Consider the following 22,537-nt stretch of genomic DNA (forward strand, 5'->3'; position numbering starts at 1 on the left):
AGGCCTGACTATCTTGTGGCCGGTCCAGTTTAATGCGGATATCTGACCCTTTACCCCCATCAAGTTTACCAGGACCTGGATAATAAAACACATGACCTCAACAGTTATGATCCTGGACCAAGTTGTACTGGGAGAAACATACAGTATACAGCCTTCTCTGACTCAATACGGCTATAAATCAGACATACAGTGGGGAGAACAAGTATTTGATACACTGCCGATTTTGCAGGTTTTCCTACTTACAAAGCATGTAGAGGTCTGTAATTTTTATCATAGGTACACTTCAACTGTGAGAGACAAAATCTAAAACAAAAATCCAGAAAATCACGTTGTATGATTTTTAAGTAATTAATTTGCATTTTATTGCATGACATAAATATTTGATCACCTACCAACCAGTAAGAATTCCGGCTCTCACAGAACTGTTAGTTTTTCTTTAAGAAGCCCTCCTGTTCTCTACTCATTACCTGTATTAACTGCACCTGTTTGAACTCGTTACCTGTATAAAAGACACCTGTCCACACACTCAATCAAACAGACTCCAACCTCTCCACAATGGCCAAGACCAGAGAGCTGTGTAAGGACATCAGGGATAAAATTGTAGACATGCACAAGGCTGAGATGGGCTACAGGACAATAGGCAAGCAGCTTGGTGAGAAGGCAACAACTGTTGGCGCAATTATTAGAAAATGGAAGAAGTTCAAGATGACAGTCAATCACCCTCGGTCTGGGGCTCCATGCAAGATCTCACCTCGTGGGGCATCAATGATCATGAGGAAGGTGAGGGATCAGCCCAGAACTACACGGCAGGACCTGGTCAATGACCTGAAGAGAGCTGGGACCACAGTCTCAAAGAAAACCATTAGTAACACACTACGCCGTCATGGATTAAAATCCTGCAGCGCACGCAAGGTCCCCCTGCTCAAGCCAGTGCATGTCCAGGCCCGTCTGAAGTTTGCCAATGACCATCTGGATGATCCAGAGGAGGAATGGGAGAAGGTAATGTGGTCTGATGAGACAAAAATAGAGCTTTTTGGTCTAAACTCCACTCGCCGTGTTTGGAGGAAGAAGAAGGATGAGTACAACCCCAAGAACACCATCCCAACCGTGAAGCATGGAGGTGGAAAAATCATTCTTTGGGGATTCTTTTCTGCAAAGGGGACAGGACGACTGCACCGTATTGAGGGGAGGATGGATGGGGCCATGTATCGCGAGATCTTGGCCAACAACCTCCTTCCCTCAGTAAGAGCATTGAAGATGGGTCGTGGCTGGGTCTTCCAGCATGACAATGATTCGAAACACACAGCCAGGGCAATTAAGTAGTGGCTCCGTAAGAAGCATCTCAAGGTCCTGGAGTGGCCTAGCCAGTCTCCAGACCTGAACCCAATATAAAATCTTTGGAGGGAGCTGAAAATCCGTATTGCCCAGCGACAGCCCCGAAACCTGAAGGATCTGGAGAAGGTCTGTATGGAGGAGTTGGCCAAAATCCCTGCTGCAGTGTGTGCATACCTGGTCAAGACCTACAGGAAACGTATGATCTCTGTAATTGCAAACAAAGGTTTCTGTACCAAATATTAAGTTCTGCTTTTCTGATGTATCAAATACTTATGTCATGCAATAAAATGCAAATTAATTACTTAAAAATCATACAATGTGATTTTCTGGATTTTTGTTTTAGATTCCGTCTCTCACAGTTGAAGTGTACCTATGATAAAAATTACAGACCTCTACATGCTTTGTAAGTAGGAAAACCTGCAAAATCGGCAGTGTATCAAATACTTGTTCTCCCCACTGTATCTACATCATCAAACTGCCAAATGTTGTATTTATTTTGGTATGACCTTTATTTAACCAGGTAGGTCATTGAGAAACCCTCTTTTACAATAACAACCTGGCAAGCAACAGTTATTGACTTCTAGACTCATATGTACCTTATGCCCTCTTTTGTGTACATCTACAATCTCCCCCTAGCCTCCTAGCCTCCTAGCTTTCTAGCCTCCTAGCCTCCTAGCCTCCTAGCTTCCTAGCTTCCTAGCCTCCTAGCCTCCTAGCTTCCTAGCCTCCTAGCCTCCTAGCTTCCTAGCCTCCTAGCCTCCTAGCCTCCTAGCCTCCTAGCTTCCTAGCCTCCTAGCCTCCTAGCCTCCTAGCTTCCTAGCCTCCTAGCCTCCTAGCTTCCTAGCCTCCTAGCCTCCTAGCCTCCCAGGCCCTTCTTCTCACCTGGCGAGCTGCCTCGGCTAGTGCTGCTCATACTGTCCTCCAGCCATGTGCTGTAGGTTAACGAGTCCTGCTTGTGTGGCGTCCCCGCTGATGACAGGCTCTCCTGGGGAACACACATGGGCAAGAGGTTAAAAGCATGGCCGAAACACGCACACACACAAGCACACACACACAACGCAGGCATGCACGTACACACACACACACGCAAGCACGCACACAAGCACACACACACACTCACCATGCCAGTGTCGTAGTCCTCCGTGGCCTCTGTCTCGTTTTCCTCCACCACACTGGCGAAGCTGCTGGCGTTGGAGGAGGAGCGGGAAAGGTCATGACCCTCAGGGATAGACTGAGCCCTGTTGTTACAAAGAGCAAAACTACATCCTGAGTCAGTCAGCCATCCACAATGTGACAGGACCATGCCTGCATTAATAGTCCACCGATAGAACTACAAACTGTGTTACACATACACTGTCTGGAGTAGAAGACGTACATATTTTAGGGTACTTGGGTGGGTACCTAAATCACATTGTCCTAGTGACGTTGAACTTGATAGCGCATTATTCATGTTGATATGATGCTTACATTGTCACGATCGTCTACATATGAAGAAGCGGACCAAAGCGCAGCGTTGCGAGTGAACATGATTTATTAATAAACGTACTCACGAAAACAAAACAAAAGACGATACGTGAAGTTCTCAAGTTACAAATCACTGACATACGGAACATGTAACCAGGAAACAAAAACCCACAAACCCCACAGGAAAACATACAGAAATAAATATGGCTCCCAATCAGAGATAACGAGCCGAACAGCTGACACTCGTTACCTCCGATTGGGAGTCATAGAACCAACCTAGAAAACAACAACCTAGACACCCAACATAGAACATAAACACATAGACTGCACACACCCTGGATCAACAATAATGAGTCCCAGCACCAGGGTGTGACAGTACCCCCCCCTAAAGGCGCGGACTGCGACCGCGCCTCAAAACCCCCAAACAGGGGAGGGCTGGGCGGGCATACCTCCTCGGTGGCGGTTCTGGCTCCGGCCTAGACCACCACCCCACCATAGTCACTTCCCGCTTATGTAGCCTCCTCCAAATGACCCCCACCGGTTTAAGGGGCAGCACCTGACTAAGAGGCAGCACCGGACTAAGGGGCAGCACCGGACTAAGGGGCAGTACCGGACTAAGGGGCAGTACCGGACTAAGGGGCAGTACCAGGCAGAATGGCGAATCCTGGCTGGTCGGCTCTGGCGGATCCCGGCTGGACGGCTCTGGCGGATCCCGGCTGGACGGCTCTGGCGGATCCCGGCTGGACGGCTCTGGCGGATCCCGGCTGGACGGCTCTGGCGGATCCCGGCTGGACGGCTCTGGCGGATCCCGGCTGGACGGCTCTGGCTGATCCTGTCTGGCGGAAGGCTCTGGCTGATCCTGTCTGGCGGAAGGCTCTGGCTGATCCTGTCTGGCGGAAGGCTCTCGCGGCTCCGGTCTGGCGGACGGCTCTGAAGGCTCATGGCAGACGGGCGGCTTATGCAGCGCTTGGCAGACGGACAGTTCAGACGGCGTAGGGCAGACGGGCAGTTCAGGCGCCGTTGGGCAGACGGGCAGTTCAGGCGCCGTTGGGCAGACGGCAGACTCTGGCCGTCTGAGGCGCACCGTAGGCCTGATGCGTGGTGCCGGAACTGGAGGTACCGGGCTGAGGACACGCATCTCAGGGCTAGTGCGGGGAGAAGCAACAGGGCATGCAGGACCCTGGGGACGCACATAAGTCCTAGTGCGTGGTGCCGGAACTGGTGGTCCCGGGCTGAGGACACGCATCTCAGGGCTAGTGCGGGGAGCAGCAACAGGGCATGCAGGACCCTGGGGACGCACATAAGTCCTAGTGCGTGGTGCCGGAACTGGTGGTCCCGGGCTGAGGACACGCATCTCAGGGCTAGTGCGGGGAGCAGCAACAGGACGCACAGGACTCTGGGAACACACAGGAGGCTCGGTGCGTGGTGTAGGCACTGGTGGTACTGGGCTGGAGCGGGGAGGTGGCGCCGGAAATACCGGACCGTGCAGGCGTACTGGCTCCCTTGAGCACTGAGCCTGCCCAACCCTACCTGGTTGTATACTCCCCGTCGCCCGACCAGTACGGGAAGGAGGAATAACCCGCACCGGGCTATGTAGGCGAACCGGGGAAACCATACGTAGGGCTGGTGCCATGTAAGCCGGCCCGAGGAGACGCACTGGTGGCCTGCTGCGTGGGGCCGGCCTCATGACATCCGGCTCAACACTCAATCTAGCCCGGCCGATACGAGGAGCTGGAATGTACCGCACCGGGCTATGCCTGCGTACAGGAGACACCATGCGCTCTACTGCGTAACATGGTGTCTGCCCGTACTCCCGCTCTCCACGGTCAGTCCAGGGAGTAGGCGCAGGTCTCCTACCTGACTTCGCCACACTCCCTTTTAGCCCCCCCCCAAGAAATTTTTGGGGAGTAACCACGGGCTTCCAGCCTCGACTCCGCGCTGCCTCCTCATACCACCTCCTCTCGGCTGCAGCTGCCTCCAGCTCTTCACGAGGGCGGTGGTACTCCTCCGGTTGTGCCCAAGGACCCTTTCCAGCCCGTATCTCCTCCCATGTCCAAAAGTCCTTAGGAGGCTCCCATAAATCCTGCGTAGGTAGGTCCTGTTGCCGCTTGTTACGCCGCTTGGTCCTCTTGTGGTGGGTTTTTCTGTCACGATCGTCTACATATGAAGAAGCGGACCAAAGCGCAGCGTTGCGAGTGAACATGATTTATTAATAAACGTACTCACGAAAACAAAACAAAAGACGATACGTGAAGTTCTCAAGTTACAAATCACTGACATACGGAACATGTAACCAGGAAACAAAAACCCACAAACCCCACAGGAAAACATACAGAAATAAATATGGCTCCCAATCAGAGATAACGAGCCGAACAGCTGACACTCGTTACCTCCGATTGGGAGTCATAGAACCAACCTAGAAAACAACAACCTAGACACCCAACATAGAACATAAACACATAGACTGCACACACCCTGGATCAACAATAATGAGTCCCAGCACCAGGGTGTGACATACATTTTAATGTGAATGATCATATTGGCCTATATGTCTGTGTTGAAATGTCATCTACTCACGTGTTCTTTGTAGTGAGCACTTCTGGTGAGCTCTGATTGGATGAGTTCTCAGACTTGGGGTCCTGAGAGGCGTGGTCATTGTCAGGGTTCTTCTGTGTGCCAGGTAAACACTCCCTACCGCTGTGGCTGCTGCTGAGGGGGGAGGGGACAAGGCTGAATAAGTACATATGAATACAGAGACAGGGCGGTAGATACAAGGACAGGGATAGGATCAGGACATCAGAGAGAAACACAAGACATTATGACTAACATGCAATGGGTATCATAAGTATTAACCCCCCTTGGATTATTTCACATCTTGTTTTGTGACAAAGTGGGATTGAAATAGATTCAATTGTGATTTTTTTGTCATTGATCGACACAAGATACTCCATAATGTCAAAGTGAAAATAAAATTATACACATTTTAACCAATTAATAAAAATGTAATTGTTGCAAAAGTATTTACCCCTTTTGTTTAGGCAAGCCTAAATGAGATCAGGAATAACATTTGGCTCAACAAATCACATAATAAGTTACATGGACTCACTCTGTGTGAAATAATTGGGCTTAACATGATGTTTGAATGACTACCCCTTCCTCTGTCCCCCATACATACAACATCTGTAAGGTCCCTCAGTCAAGTATTGAATTTCAAGCACAGATTCAACTACAAAGACCATGGAGCTTTTTGAAAGCCTCAAAGAAGGGCAGTGATTGGTAGATGGGTAACAATAACAAATCAGATATTGAATATCAGTTTAAGCATGGTCAAGTTAATAATTATGCTGTGGATGATGTATTAAACCACCCAGACACAACAAATATACAGTCGTCCTTCTGAACTGAGCTGCAGGACAGGAAGGAAATTGCTCAGGGATGTCACCATGAGGCCATTGGTGATATTATTTTAAAACAGCTACAGAGTTCAATGGCTGTGAAGGGAGAAAACTGAGGATGGATTAACAACATTGTGGTTACTCCACAAAAATGACCTAGAGTTAAAAGAATAATAAATATACAGAATAAAAATATTCCAAAACATGCACCCTGTTCCTGTATGGAACAAGGCACTAAAGTAATACTGCAAAAAAACACGACAAAGGAATACTTTCTTTGGCCTAAATGCAAAACCTTATGTTTGGGTCAAATCCAACACAACACATCACTGAGTAACTGCCTCCTTATTTTCAAACATGGTGGTGGCTGTTTGACATCAGCAAAGACTGGGGAGTTTTTTCAGGATAAAAATAAACGGGATGGAGCTAAGCACAGGCAAAATCCTAGAGCAAAACCTGCTTCAGTCTGCTTTATACCACTGGGTAGAGTAATTTACCTTTAAGCAGGACAATGGCTTACAACACAAGGCCAAATATACACTGGAGTTGCTTACCAAGAAGACAGTGAATTTTCCTGTGGCCAAGTTACAGTTTTGACTTAAAACTGCTTGAAAATCTATGGCAAGACTTGAAAATTGCTGCCTAGCCATGATCCCCAACACATTGACAGAGCTTGAAGAATAATGGGAAAATATTGCACAATCCAGGTGTGCAAAGCTCTTAGAGACTTACCCAAGAAGACTCACAGCTGTAATCACTGCCAAAGGTGTTTCTAACATGTATGGACTCATACTTATGTAATCAAGGTATATTAGTGTTTTTTAATTTTCCATAAAATAAAATAGAATTGATAGCATTTTTCTTCTACTTTGACATTATAGACCATTAAAAATCTTAACGCAACAAATGTGAAACAAAATGTGAATATTTATGATACCCACTGTATCAACATCGCTTACATTTTCTCGTGGACTTCCTGGATATTCTCAATACCGATGGCACTGCTGCGTCTGGAGCTAAATGGACCAGACTTCTTCCTGGTTGGACTCTTCCCAGGGATGATCAAAGACTGACAGGACAAGAAGAAAACAACCAGTGAGCACCATGACATCACCTCTTTCCCAATAACAGCCTATCAATAGCCAATAACATGGCATCTGTCATTACTGTTAACGCTGTAGTTATTGCATTGTTATGCTCTGTTATTTTTTTTCTAGTATGTTAGGTGTTATTTAAGCAATAAGGCCTGAGGGGGTGTGGTATATGGTAAATACACCACGGCTAAGGGCTGTTCTTAAGCACGACGCAATGCGGAGTGCTAGGACACAGCCCTTAGCCGTGGTATATTGGCCATATATCACAAACCCCCGAGGTGGCTTATTGCTATTATAAACTGGTTACCAACGTAATTAGAGCAGTAAAAATAAATGTTTTGTCATACCCATGGTATACGGTCTGATATACCACAGCTTTCAGACAATCAGCATTCAGGGCTCGAACCACCCAGTTTATAATACACAGTATATCATCACTTGTATTTTCAAAATGCCATGACTTTCAAGGTATTGTATTATTATTCACTATAAATCGTGAGACAATTCAACCCATCTCTGTGGAAAGTACAAGATGTTCTATCTTGCGTAAGAGTGAATCATTATTATCAGGCTACGTACAGAGTAACCATTCTTATGCCTTGGAGTTGTAGCTAACAGAGATAAGAAAACATTAGAATATGCACTTAGAGGCTTAGCAACAAGCCCCAATGCCACTCCGTTTGGCTAGTGAGAGCAGAGCATGAGATAAAAGATGAGTTCTAGTGCTCCAGGGCTTACCACTAAAATGTGCTTTCTGACTGAACGCTTTGTTCACTCAATCTCCCTTTGTAAGCTCTCAAAATAAGGACTTGAAAAATAGCTTGTATCTAATGTGAGCTTCAAAGAGCTTGAGAGGAATGTATGTTTTATTTTTGGGGGGATGTTCTCTAAACATGAATATTCATAGTTTTAAACAAATGGAGAATTAGCTAAACAAGATTTGCATGTTGAGAGATATGCTTGTGGAGACTACAGAGGGTGAACACACAATACAATGTAACAACAAAACAAGGAAATATGCAAGACAACAAAGACCAGTTAAGTGAGGGCTAAGGGCATTAAACGGACCACCTGTCTCTATGCACTTATACAAAACGTTATTTGTGCTAGCGTTGTATCTACAGTATATCTGATGTCCTATGGATCAAAGGCTAGTGTACAGTGTGTGATGTAGTTCAAACAGTTGAGAGAGGCAAGTCATTTAACTTGTCTCAGTAATACTATAGCTTTAGAATATGTGTATAATACTGTAAAGATGCAATCTCCTGCTAAGAAAGTCAAGTATTTCATAAACGAGGAGTCGTCCTTTTGCATTTATGGAGTGGTTGCCCTGGAATCCTAAAGTTCTGGTTCACTGATCAACCATAGGAAAAGTGTTTGTCACGATGCAGTGTAGTCATGCAGAGAAATAAGACACAGAGAGGAAGAGTAGTAAGGAGGGAGTAGTTAGAATTAGATATGAACCTCTTCTACTGCTCCTATCCCTATGGCACTGCCTCGACGTCCATATTTACTGGGACTTTTCCCTGGGACAAGCAATGACTGAGTCATTCAGAGAGAGAGAGAGAGAGAGAGAGAGCGAGAGAGAGAGAGAGAGAGAGAGAGAGAGAGAGAGAGGGAGAGGGAGAGGGAGAGAGAGAAAGACCATGAGATTACATGCAGCAAGTTATGTTAATAAAACAAAATACTTTAAAACACATGTTATATCTGGAGGTTACAAATAAAAGCACAGTTATAAAACATTGACAGAGCGAGAGAGACTTTGGGCAACACGGGTGCAACAGAGGCAGTGAAATGGGGAGAGACACTTTAGCAGAGAGAAAAAATGGCCCATAGAATTGGGCCTGTGAGGAAGAGGATGATGGAGTCATGGAGAAGAAGAGGAAAAGCAGAAAACAAGTACACATACATGTTACAGGGTTAGAGAGCACAGCAGACATGGTCATGAACAAGAAGAACGCCTCCAGTACAGTCACATACAGGTTGGTTACAAATATTGTTCAAAGCACTTGTTATTTGTTTCATGCTTAATCAACATGTTTTCTTTGAGTCTTTTCTATTTATGTGACATCTTAGACAAAGGGGTGACTTAATAGAGAAAGATCTTGTGACTTCCCAAATTAAGTTCCTCTCAGATTTGATATAAATGTATATCCTATGTTTCATCAACAATCTTAGTGGTATAATACATCCCAAACATACAGCATGACAAATATATTTTTGCAGGAAACATTCAAACAGTCATGAACCATGCTTTTATCACTTAGAAGGGCAACTCTTCTGCCACTGGAGTGTCAGACATATCATTCCATCTGTCTTCCAAATGCCTAAAAAATACTCGCCATGTACGCACTATGCACAATGTACGCACTACGCACCATGTACGCACTATGCACCATGTACGCACTACGCACTCCCTGTGAACTCTTATAACAAACAAGCTTGTTCTTGATTTAAACATCACAAAGCAAACATCAAGCACGAGCTGGAGTTGGCATGTACACAGAGCACACAGTGCAGGGACCCATTCTGATGCAATGCATATGCGTGGAATTGTAATAATGAAAACAATATTAAATTGCATTCAATGTTAAAAACACCTTTGATAAAACAAGATGACTCAGCACATCCGCTATAAATATAAAGGCAAGGTTTGTGACTGTCTAGTAATTCTAGCTGTGTGAGTGGCCAAGTTTAATCATGTGCAAGGCTATTGTGTTAAAGCTCAGACACTCCAGTAGGATTGTCAAACGTTTGCCTGCCGACAGTACTTAGCAGATCTGAACAGAGTGTTGGCAGTCAATCTCTTTTGTGTTCACACAGCAAAGACCTTGGAAGTCGTCAGTGACTCAGCCTTGTTAAAATACTCCAAACCAGAAGGTGGCAGTAGCATTGTTTGGCAATGCATATCCGTGTGTATTGCTTATGGTCTAGATTCCAAGCAATCTGCGCTAATGTTGTTATTTTGTAGAAAGCCCTTGTTGATGCTAGCCAGATGGCCACAGCTAGATAACTACAGTGCCTTGTAAAAGTATTCATCCCCCTTGGCGTTTTTCCTATTTTGCTGCAATACAACCTGTAATTTAAATTGATATTTTATTTTTATTTTATGTAATGGACATACACAAAATAGTCCAAATTGGTGAAGTGAAATTAAAAAAATACCTTGTTTCAAAAAATTCTAAAAAATTAATAACGGAAAAGTGGTGCATGCATATGTTATTCACCCCCTTTTCTATGAAGCCCCTAAATAAGATCTGGTGCAACCAATTACCTTCAGAAGTCACATAATTAGTTAAATAAAGTCCACCTGTGTGCAATCTAAGTGACCTGACCTCAGTATACAGTGGGGAGAACAAGTATTTGATACACTGCCGATTTTGCAGGTTTTCCTACTTACAAAGCATGTAGAGGTCTGTAATTTTTATCATAGGTACACTTCAACTGTGAGAGACGGAATCTAAAACAAAAATCCAGAAAATCACATTGTATGATTTTTAAGTAATTAATTTGCATTTTATTGCATGACATAAGTATTTGAGCACCTACCAATCAGTAAGAATTCCGGCTCTCACAGACCTGTTAGTTTTTCTTTAAGAAGCCCTCCTGTTCTCCACTCATTACCTGTATTAACTGCACCTGTTTGAACTCGTTAACTGTATAAAAGACACCTGTCCACACACTCAATCAAACAGACTCCAACCTCTCCACAATGGCCAAGACCAGAGAGCTGTGTAAGGATATCAGGGATAAAATTGTAGACCTGCACAACGCTGGGATGGGCTACAGGACAATAGGCAAGCAGCTTGGTGAGAAGGCAACAACTGTTGGCGCAATTATTAGAAAATGGAAGAAGATCAAGATGACGGTCAATCACCCTCGGTCTGGGGCTCCATGCAAGATCTCACCTCGTGGGGCATCAATGATCATGAGGAAGGTGAGGGATCAGCCCAGAACTACACGGCAGGACCTGGTCAATGACCTGAAGAGAGCTGGGACCACAGTCTCAAAGAAAACCATTAGTAACACACTAAGCCGTCATGGATTAAAATCCTGCAGCGCACGCAAGGTCCCCCTGCTCAAGCCAGCGCATGTCCAGGCCCGTCTGAAGTTTGCCAATGACCATCTGGATGATCCAGAGGAGGAATGGGAGAAGGTCATGTGGTCTGATGAGACAAAAATAGAGCTTTTTGGTCTAAACACTCGCCGTGTTTGGAGGAAGAAGAAGGATGAGTACAACCCCAAGAACACCATCCCAACCGTGAAGCATGGAGGTGGAAACATCATTCTTTGGGGATGCTTTTCTGCAAAGGGGACAGGACTACTGCACCGTATTGAGGGGAGGATGGATGGGGCCATGTATCGCGAGATCTTGGCCAACAACCTCTTTCCCTCAGTAAGAGCATTGAAGATGGGTCATGGCTGGGTCTTCTAGCATGACAACGACCCGAAACACACAGCCAGGGCAACTAAGGAGTGGCTCCGTAAGAAGCATCTCAAGGTCCTGGAGTGGCCTAGCCAGTCTCCAGACCTGAACCCAATAGAACATCTTTGGAGGGAGCTGAAAATCCATATTGCCCAGCAACAGCCCCGAAACCTGAAGGATCTGGAGAAGGTCTGTATGGAGGAGTGGGCCAAAATCCCTGCTGCAGTGTGTGCAAACCTGGTCAAGACCTACAGGAAACGTATGATCTCTGTAATTGCAAACAAAGGTTTCTGTACCAAATATTAAGTTCTGCTTTTCTGATGTATCAAATACTTATGTCATGCAATAAAATGCAAATTAATTACTTAAAAATCATACAATGTGATTTTCTGGATTTTTGTTTTAGATTCTGTCTCTCACAGTTGAAGTGTACCTATGATAAAAATTACAGACCTCTACATGCTTTGTAAGTAGGAAAACCTGCAAAATCGGCAGTGTATCAAATACTTGTTCTCCCCACTGTATATACACCTGTTCTGAAAGGCCCCAGAGTCTGCAACACCACTAAGCAAGGGGCACCACCAAGCAAGCGGCACCAAGAAGACCAAGGAGCTCTCCAAACAGGTCAGGGACAAAGTTGTGGAGAAGTACAGATCAGGGTTGCGTTATAAAAAAATATCCGAAACTTTGAACATCCCACGGAGCACCATTAAATCCATTATAAAAAAATTGAAAGAATATGGCACCACAACAAACCTGCTAAGAGAGAGCCGCCCACCAAAACTCACAGACCAGGCAAGGAGGGCATTAATCAGAGAGGCAACCAAGAGACCAAAGATAACCCTGAAGGAGCTGCAAAGCTCCACAGCGGAGATTGGAGTATCTGTCCATAGGACCACTTTAAGCCGTACACTCCACAGAGCTGGGCTTTACGGAAGAGTGGCCAGAAAAAAGCCATTACTTAAAGAAAAAAATAAGCAAACACGTTTGGTGTTTGCCAAAAGGCATGTGGGAGACTCCCCAAACATATGGAAGAAGGTACTCTGGTCAGATGAGACTAAAATTGAGCTTTTTGGCCATCAAGGAAAACGTTATGTCTGGCGCAAACCCAAGACCTCTCATCACCCCTAGAACACCATCCCCACAGTGAAGAATGGTGGTGGCAGCATCATGCTGTGGGGATGTTTTTCATCGGCGGGGACTGGGAAACTGGTCAGAATTGAAGGAATGATGGATGGCGCTAAATACAGGGAAATTATTGAGGGAAACCTGTTTCAGTCTTCCAGAGATTTGAGACTGGGACAGAGGTTCACCTTCCAGCAGGACAATGACCCTAAGCATACTGCTAAAGCAACACTCGAGCGGTTTAAGGGGAAACATTTACTGTAAATGTTTTGGAATGTCACGGATTCAGCCGAGGCTGCCCCTCCTCCTTGCTCGGGCAGGCTTCGGCGTTCGTCGTCACTGGAGTACTAGCTGCTACCGATCCATGTATCTATGTTCGACTTGTTTTGTCTTAATTGGTCACACCTGTTTCCCATCATGTAGTTATGTCTTCCCTATTTAACCCTCTGTCTCACACTTTGTGTTGTGCGTGTTTGTTCATGTTTTGGTTGTCGTTAGTGTGTGGGTTTGTTCCCTCCCTGCGTGGAGGTTGTTGTTCATTCTTTTACCCACAAGAAAAGTACGCCTTTTGATTAGCTCTGTGTCCTGCGCCTGACTTCGCCTACCGCATTTCACTGACGCCTTGACAGAAACACGCACCATAACATGGAGTCAGCAGGTACAGCTATGCCAGCCGGATCGATGGAGGAACGTGTCCAACAACAAGCGGCCATGATCCAGGCTCTCGGCACCGCTATGGAACGAGTAGTTAATACTATGGAGCGATGGGAGAGAGGAGGTATCCCTATACCTCCTCCAATTACACCACCACCTACCCCGATGTCCATCTCTTCACCATCTGGGTCCAGTGGGATTCGGCTCTCGCTCCCGAGGGCTTATGACGGTACAGCTGCCGGGTGTCAGGGTTTTCTGCTCCAGGTAGAGTTCTACCTGGCAACCATCCACCCGGCTCCCTCGGTATAAGAGAGTGTGTCCGCCCTCATCTCCTGTCTGTCCGGTAAAGCGCTGGAGTGGGCCAATGCCGAGTGGGGGGGAATAGACGCCGCAACTGTAAGCTATGCAGAGTTTACCCGCCGCTATAGGGCGGTATTCGATCATCCACGAGAGGGGAGAGTGGCGGGTGAACGTCTATTCCACCTCAGACAGGGGAAGAGGAGCGCGCAGGAATTTGCACTGGACTTTCGGACTCTGGCTGCCAGCGCAGGATGGAATGATAGGGCCCTCGTCGACCACTACCGTTGCAGCTTAAGGGAGGACGTTCGTCGGGAATTGGCCTGTAGGGACACCAACCTAAACCTGGACCAACTGGTGGATATGTCAATCCGACTGGATAACCTGTTGGCCACCCGCGGACGTCCGGATCAGGGGCCATCCATTCCATCCCCCAGCACCTCTGACCCTACCCCTATGGAGCTCGGAGGTGCTGCTATGAGGGAGACCGGTAGAGGGGCCGTCCCCTGCACCAACTGTGGCCGCAGAGGACACACTGCTGGTCGGTGCTGGGGAGGGCCTTCAAGGAGTCGAGGCAGTAGGTAGCGCACTGGTGAACCGTTTCAGGTGAGTAGGCACCCAACTCACCCAGAGCTCCCTGTTGCGCATATGTGTATAAATGTTGTATTTCCCGAGTTTTCTTCTCATTCCCAGCATAAGGCGCTAGTAGATACAGGCGCAACTGGGAACTTTATTGATCGTCAGTTTACCCGTAGGTTAGGGATTCCTATTGTGCCAGTTGATGTGCCCTTCCCTATACATGCCCTATATAGTTGCCCTTTAGGGTCAGGTCCGATTAGGGAGGTCACAGCGCCACTCTGGATGAAGACACAGGAGGGGCATGAGGAAATAAGTAGTCTATATCTGATTGATTCTCCTGCGTTTCCAGTGGTGTTGGGGCTTCCCTGGTTAACTTCTCATGACCCCACTATTTCATGGCAACAGAGGGCTCTCAAGGGATGGTCAAGTCAGTGCTTTGGGAGGTGTGTAGGTGTTTCCGTAGGGGCAACTACGGTGGAAAGTCCAAACCAGGTTCCCACCATGCACATTCCGCCTGAATATGCCGATTTGGCTCTCGCCTTCTGTAAAAAGAAGGCGACTCAATTACCACCCCATCGACAGGGGGATTGTGCGATAAACCTCCAGGTAGGCGCTGCGCTTCCCCGGAGTCACGTGTATCCTCTGTCACAGGAAGAGACAGCGGCTATGGAAACATATGTCACCGAATCTCTGAGACAAGGATACATTCGGCCGTCCACTTCCCCTGTGTCATCAAGTTTATTTTTTGTGAAGAAGAAGGATGGTGGCTTACGCCCGTGCATTGACTACCGTGGTCTAAATCAGATCACTGTAAAATACAGCTATCCATTACCTCTGATTGCGAGCATGATGGAGTCATTGCACAGGGTGCGCTTCTTCACAAAATTGGATCTCAGGAGCGCGTACAACCTGGTGCGTATCCGGGAGGGAGATGAGTGGAAGACTGCATTTAGTACCACCTCGGGGCACTATGAGTACCTCGTCATGCCATACGGTTTGATGAATGCTCCTTCAGTCTTCCAATCTTTTGTTGATGAGATTTTCAGGGACCTGCATGGACAGGGTGTAGTGGTGTATATTGATGACATTCTCATATACTCCGCTACATGGGCCAAGCATGTGTCCCTGGTGCGTCAGGTGCTTGGTCGACTGTTGGAGCATGACCTGTATGTGAAGGCGGAACAATTTCAGTTCTTCCAGGAATCCATCTCCTTCCTAGGACACCGCCTGTCAGCGTCAGGAGTGGAGATGGAGATTGACCGCATTTCGGCTGTGCGTAATTGGCCGACTCCAACCACGGTGAAGGAGGTGCAGCGATTCTTGGGTTTTGCCAATTACTACCGGAGGTTTATCCGGGGCTTTGGTCAGGTAGCGGCTCCCATTACCTCCTTGCTAAAGGGAGAACCGGTGCGTCTACAGTGGTCAGCTGAGGCGGACAGGGCTTTTGGGAATCTGAAGGACCTGTTTACTTCGGCTCCGGTGCTGGCTCATCAAGATCCTTCCTTGGCATTCCAGGTTTAGGTGGACGCGTCCGAGGCTGGGATTGGAGCTGTACTGTCTCAGTGCTCGGGTACGCCACCAAAACTCCGCCCCTGTGCTTTCTTTTCTAAGAAGCTCAGCCCGGCGGAGCGCAACTATGATGTGGGGGACCGGGAGCTGTTAGCTGTGGTTAAAGCTCTGAAAGTGTGGAGGCATTGGCTTGAGGGGGCTAAACACCCTTTTCTCATTTTGACTGACCATCGTAATCTGGAGTACATCCGGGCGGCGAGGAGGCTGAACCCGCGTCAGGCAAGGTGGGCCATGTTCTTCACTCGTTTTGTGTTTACTCTCACTTACAGACCAGGTTCCCAGAACGCTAAGGCAGACGCCCTGTCCCGACTGTATGACACAGAGGAGAGGTCCATTGAGCCCACTCCCATACTTCTGGCGTTGTGTCTGGTGGCACCGTTAGTGTGGGAGGTTGACGCGGACATCGAGCGGGCATTACGTACCGAGCCCACTCCCCCCCAGTGTCCAGAGGGTCGGGTGTACGTGCCGCTCGAGGTTCGTGATCGATTGATCTATTGGGTTCACACGTCACCCTCCTCTGGTCATCCTGGCATCGGTCGGACAGTGCACTGTCTTAGTGGGAAGTACTGGTGGCCCACTTTAGCCAAGGACGTGAGAGTTTATGTTTCCTCCTGCTCGGTGTGCGCCCAGTGTAAGGCACCTAGACACCTGCCAAGAGGGAAATTACAACCCCTACCTGTTCCACAACGGCCGTGGTCCCACCTATCGGTGGATTTTGTGACGGACCTTCCCCCCTCACAAGGGAACACCACGATCCTGGTCGTTGTGGATCGGTTTTCTAAGTCCTGCCGTCTCATTCCCATGCCAGGTCTCCCTACAGCCCTACAAACTGCTGAGGCCCTGTTTACACACGTCTTCCGGCACTACGGGGTACCTGAGGATATTGTGTCGGATTGGGGTCCCCAGTTCACCTCAAGGGTCTGGAGGGCATTCATGGAACGTCTGGGGGTCTCGATTAGCCTTACCTACGGTTTTCACCCCTAGAGTAATGGGTAGGTGGAGAGAGTTAACCAGGATGTGAGTAGGTTTCTGAGGTCCTATTGCCAGGACCAGCAGGGGGAGTGGTCAGGTTATATCCCCTGGGCAGAGATAGCCAAAAACTCACTCCACCACTCCTCTACTAACCTTACGCCTTTCCAGTGTGTGTTAGGTTATCAGCCGGTCCTGGCATCTTGGCATCAGAGCCAGATCGAGGCTCCTGTGGTAGATGAGTGGTTTCGGTGCTCGGAAGAGACCTGGAACGCTGCTCATGTACACCTGCAGTGGCCAATCAGGCTACAAAAGGCGAGAGCCGATCGCCACCGCAGTGGCTCTCGACCCGAAACCTGCCCCTTCGCCTGCCCTGCCGGAAGCTGGGTCGGCGGTTTGTGGGGCCATTTAAAGTCCTGAGGAGATTGAACGAGGTTTGTTATAGGTTACAGCTTCCTATTAATTACCGTATTAACCCCTCGTTCCATGTGTCTCTCCTCAGGCCGGTAGTAGCTGGTCCACTCCAGGAGTCTGAGGTACAGGATGTTCCTCCGCCCCCACTGGACATCGAGGGGGCTCCGGCGTACTCGGTCCGTTCCATCTTGGATTCGAGGCGTCGGGTGGGGGGCCTGCAGTATCTCGTGGAGTGGGAGGGGTACGGTCTGGAGGAACGGTGCTGGGTCCCTAGGAGGGACATCCTCGATCCCTCCATGTTGAGGGATTTCCACCAGAGTCATCCGAACCGCCCTGCTCCGCGTCCTCCTGGCCGTCTCCGAGGCCGGGGTCGGCGCACGGCTGGAGCCGCGCGTCAAGGGGGGTGGGGGGGGGTGGGGTACTCTCACGGATTCATCTGAGGCTGCCCCTCCTCCTTGCTCGGGCAGGCTTCGGCGTTCGTCGTCACCGGAGTACTAGCTGCTACCAATCCATGTATCTATGTTCGACTTGTTTTGTCTTAATTGGTCACACCTGTTTCCCATCATGTAGTTATGTCTTCCCTATTTAACCCTCTGTCTCACACTTTGTGTTGTGCGTGTTTGTTCATGTTTTGGTTGACGTTAGTATGCGGGTTTGTTCCCTCCCTGCGTGGAGGTTGTTGTTCATTCTTTTACCCACGAGTAAATTACGCCTTTTGATTAGCTCTGTGTCCTGCGCCTGACTTCGCCTACCGCATTTCACTGACGCCTTGACATGGAATGGCCTAGTCAAAGCCCAGACCTCAATCCAACTGAGAATCTGTGGTATGACTTAAAGATTGCTGTTCACCAGCGGAACCCATCCAACTTTCAGGAGCTGGAACAGTTTTGCCTTGAAGAATGGGCAAAAATCCCAGTGACTAGATGTGCCAAGCTTATAGAGACATACCCCAAGAGACTTGTAGCTGTAATTGCTGCAAAAGGTGTCTCCACAAAGTATTGACTTTGGAGGGGTGAATAGTTATGCATGCTCAAGTTTTCTGTTTTTTTTGTCTTATTTCTTGTTTGTTTCACAATAAAACATATTTTGCATCTTCAAAGTGGTAGGCATGTTGTGTAAATCAAATGATACAAGCCCCCAAAAAATCCATTTTAATTCCAGGTTGTAAGGCAACAAAATAGGAAAAATGCCAAGGGGGGTGAAAACTTTCGCAAGCCACTGTACATAGCAAGGCGAAGAAACAATTTAATCCACTCTCCATAATCCCATACTGCCAGTGCCAGCCCATTGTCAAATGTTCAGCTAGCTAACTAACGTTAGCATGTTCACTAGCTAGCAGAACATAGCTCATGGATACTAGCTAATCCACTGTGATTCAATTATAATGTCAATACTAGCTACCGTGGTTAGCTAGCTTGGAGGAAGTATTTAGTGTTGTGTGCATTGCGTCTGTGTACTTAGCTAGCTACCATCCCATAGCCTACATTGCTATGACGTGTGACTGGTCATCCGTGGATGTACGGAGAAAAGGCCCTCTTTTTTCATTTTTTTGTTGTTGGCTCCCGCACGTTGGAGTTCGTGCTCTCTGATTGGCTCAAAGTCAAGTTGTTGGCCACTGACGATCATTGCAATTCTACAAGTAGAATCGGTAGGTTCGTCGCTACCAGGTCGGCACGCAGTAGGTACCGCTTTTGTTCTAGCAAGAGAAGGAACAGCCTTCCACTGTGATAAGTACCTATCGGCAGTCTGTCGGCAGTGAGATTCTCGGTGTGTTTAATGTTTTAGAGGTTAGTGAGTTGAGTTAGACAGGCATGTGAGGGGGCTGGGCTCTATCAAGGGTTTCTCAGGGAAGGGAGAGGGAGCATCGCTCACCTTACTCAAGACCAGAGCAGCCTGTGGTACTGTTACTGTAGTGTACTTACTATCCCTTTGGGGCTCTCAGGTGGGTTGTGGGTAAAGTTGCCACTGAGACTAGTGGAGACAGTGTGTGGCTTCTTGAAATTGAGACCCATGGTGTCCATAGACTGGCTTCTGCTGCTGATCACTCGCTACAGAGACAGACGAGGAGGAGACACGTTGAGCTTGGTCTAGCACTGACTCTAACCCTAACTAACCACCTCAGACAGAGAGAGAAAGACAAGTACTAAACTGGTACTGACTCTAAACCCAACCACTGGGCAAGCTACAGAAAGAAGCAAGGAGAACGACACTGACACTAGGAGATAGCAGGACCTAGTTAGTTCCCATCCGACACTAAAGTAGACGCAGGGAGAAACACTAAGCTTGTAGCGCCCAAGGGGACTCAGGGGCTGAGTCAGTATTGGTGGGTGGGAAGAGAAGGGGAGTTTGTAGAGCAGTGAGGGAAATGTCTGCCTGCTTACGTCCACAGTAAACACCAGTTGGAGAGCATCCAAAACCCATGAACCCAGAATACCCCGGTAGAAGAGACCTGACTGGAGGGACAGAGAAACAGAGATAGAGAGAGGTACATGGCTGTATGTCCACGTTCATAACTAGTATTGTATGTATCTGGAAGGGTGAAACAGAGCAGGAAATAAAGCCAGCTAATGTATGTCACAAACACATGGTAGCCTGCTGCAGACAGAACACAACACAACACACCACAACACACAAAGCTTGACATTGAGAAGCTGGTGAGCCATTTGACAGAGCAGCAGAGCACAGAGACAGGGATGCTCCCCAGACAGACTAATGGAGACTGCTCAAGTAGTTGATGCCAGTGTCCTGTATTATGGATAAGGACATTATTGGAAACCCCCAGACAGACAACAATCTGTACAACCTGGGGGAACAACAGAGAAATAGTGCAGTGTAAAGAACTGTGTCACTCTAAGATGGAAAAGGTCCTCTGTTTTAGTTTTATGAGCATGTATAACTTTAGAACTGTTACATATTCAGGAACAAGTGATCATGTGTAAAAACATATTAGTCAGTGCATACTAAGCTTATTACCCCAATCGTTTTCCCAGCCGTGCCTGGTTACCTTAAAGGTCTCAAAGAAGCCCCCTCCTCCGGACCCGTTCTCCATCTTGTCCTCGTCTCTTCCCAGACCCATCATGGCCTGGCTGTTGATGTGCAACTCCTCATACAATGTCTCCAGCAAAGCTGACCGTGTACGCTCCTGATAACACATACAGGTGACACACACACACAGCAAGACAGTTAATACGTAATGATAGGCTGGCAACACTGTCTGCCAAGGATCCTGGCTTGAGTCCCTTAGTTGGCTCCTGAACAATCCTTTGAATAACTCACCTTCAGTTTGGCAAATTTCTCAGCTTTATAGCAGGCATACTCAGCATTGATGAGCTTCGTGAAGAGGAACTCCTGGAATTCTGGACCCTGGGATAAAAGAGAAATGGAATGAGTGACAGACAAATGAGAGAGGAGAGAGAAAACACTGTAGCTGACCGGTGTTCTAAGGAGTTGGGATTGTAGTTGTGCCAACTTACTTTTCTAAAGATGGCCGGGTCTGGCAGGGGTGGTCCAAAGAACGGTACGTCATCTCTCGCTGTTACTGACACCTAACAGATGACAATCGAATGGGCCATGAATGATCAATGGTCACAGTATTGTATGTTTGGTATGATGTTGGTTGGCTAGTTTAGTGAAGATCAGGGAGTGCTCTAGCACCTTGTACAGTACATTGTCAGTGCAGGCGTTCTCCACCTGCACCACTATATAGGAATGGAGGAAGTTGGAGGCAATCATATCTGGTACGAAGGGTGTGCTCTCCTCCTGGAACACTATGGCCACGATGTCATTCCCTATGTGCCTCTTCCTCTGCAACTGCAACACAGGACAGCATGTAAAGCAAAGCTGCATTGAACATTCATGTCACATGGAAATGCTTTCAAGAACAGTAATGAATTTGTCTGTCATGTATTGCTTGAGTAGCAGTAATAAGAGTTTATTTATACACCTCCAAACTACTGAATGTTGCAAATGCCTTTCTCTACCACTCTTGGGAGTCCCTTGTCTCTCCCCCTCTCCCCCTCTCTCTCTCCCTGTCTGTCATGGCAGATTTCTGTCTGTCCACAGATGAGCCAGGGTAAACAAACACCAGTTGGATGGGTGCTGCTCCACCATATCAACCTGGACAACAGCTCAGATTGACTTAACTCTCAGGGGAACCAATCAGCTGCTCCCACTGCAGCTGTGGGCTCTGATTAAACATTGTGTGTTCGTCCTGATAACTCATGGTGTGTGTTTGTCTAGATAGGCTTAAGACATTGTTTGTGTATGTGTTCTGATAAGGTGTCTGTCTGTGTTTGTGTTGGGACAGTTTCCCTGATGAGTGAAGACTGAGAAAGTTTACACTGTAAGACATTATACAGTAGTGCTCCACTGAAGACTGAACTGAAAGAGAAAGATACTGTTTCTAAAGTAAACATACAGTATACATAATCATTATGGATGTTTCCATGATGTTTCCAATCATAATGGATCATATGGATACCAATACTGAATTTCATACGAATACACAACTTTCTACTCCTTTAAAACCTGATCCATAACAGAATAAACAGTGTGATGATGACAGTCTGCATCAGTAGGAGGAGATCAGAGGGGTTTGTAATAGTACCTGTTGTGTGTCCCCCTCAGTGTAAGGCAGCTTGGTGGACACATGAAACATGACCTCCTTGTTGCGGTAGTTGTGGTAGACGGACTCAGAGCCTGTCTGCCTGTGGGTCACATCCAACCCACCACGAAACCTAGACAGATAGATAGAGGGTTTCACTGAATGGTCCTATCTCCAACACACTGTTCAAGACACAATCAATCACACAATTGTGGTTGTTGTTATTGAATGTATATTAAAAAGTTGTGGTGAAGTTCTTACCCTTTAAAGTCATGCAGCTCGACCTTCTCCCCCAGAAACTCTAGGAATTCAACAAAGGCAGGACTCTCAACACTGTTCCCAAACAGCTCTTCTTCTGAAAGTCTGCAAACAAGGTTTTATAGAGGTTAACAGCAGTCAAACAATTAGCATTTTTCAGAAAACAATGCCACTGACCAAAGCACTATGAGGATTATATAACTTAATGTATATTAAGCTCTCATGATGACATACTTAAGATGTACGCTATATTGTGAATAATACAATTAATATGGTTAATATAACTATAATAATGAGTGAAGAACAATAACACTTTGATCTCAGAAAACACACAAAAGAGGGACCTAATAAAAAA

The 22,537-nt window shown here is 47.2% G+C and overlaps 1 protein-coding gene across 1 annotated transcript; it reads right to left on the reverse strand.

The window, feature by feature from the left end:
* Window position 1: 1 nt before the first annotated feature.
* On the reverse strand, window positions 2-22,287 carry LOC311114204 (rap1 GTPase-activating protein 1-like; the record flags this gene model as incomplete). Its single annotated transcript, XM_084189475.1, has 13 exons — window positions 2-75; window positions 2,218-2,320; window positions 2,456-2,594; window positions 5,377-5,496; window positions 7,154-7,263; window positions 8,753-8,830; window positions 19,244-19,369; window positions 20,326-20,463; window positions 20,598-20,684; window positions 20,795-20,866; window positions 20,976-21,131; window positions 21,928-22,057; window positions 22,186-22,287. Coding segments are annotated over 13 exons (1,435 nt in total), but the record flags the coding sequence as incomplete, so codon positions are not given.
* Between the last annotated feature and the right edge of the window lie 250 nt (window positions 22,288-22,537).

Source organism: Coregonus lavaretus, assembly GCF_964263955.1.
Source record: "Coregonus lavaretus genome assembly, contig: HAP1_SCAFFOLD_3758, whole genome shotgun sequence".
NCBI classification, from domain to species: domain Eukaryota; kingdom Metazoa; phylum Chordata; class Actinopteri; order Salmoniformes; family Salmonidae; genus Coregonus; species Coregonus lavaretus.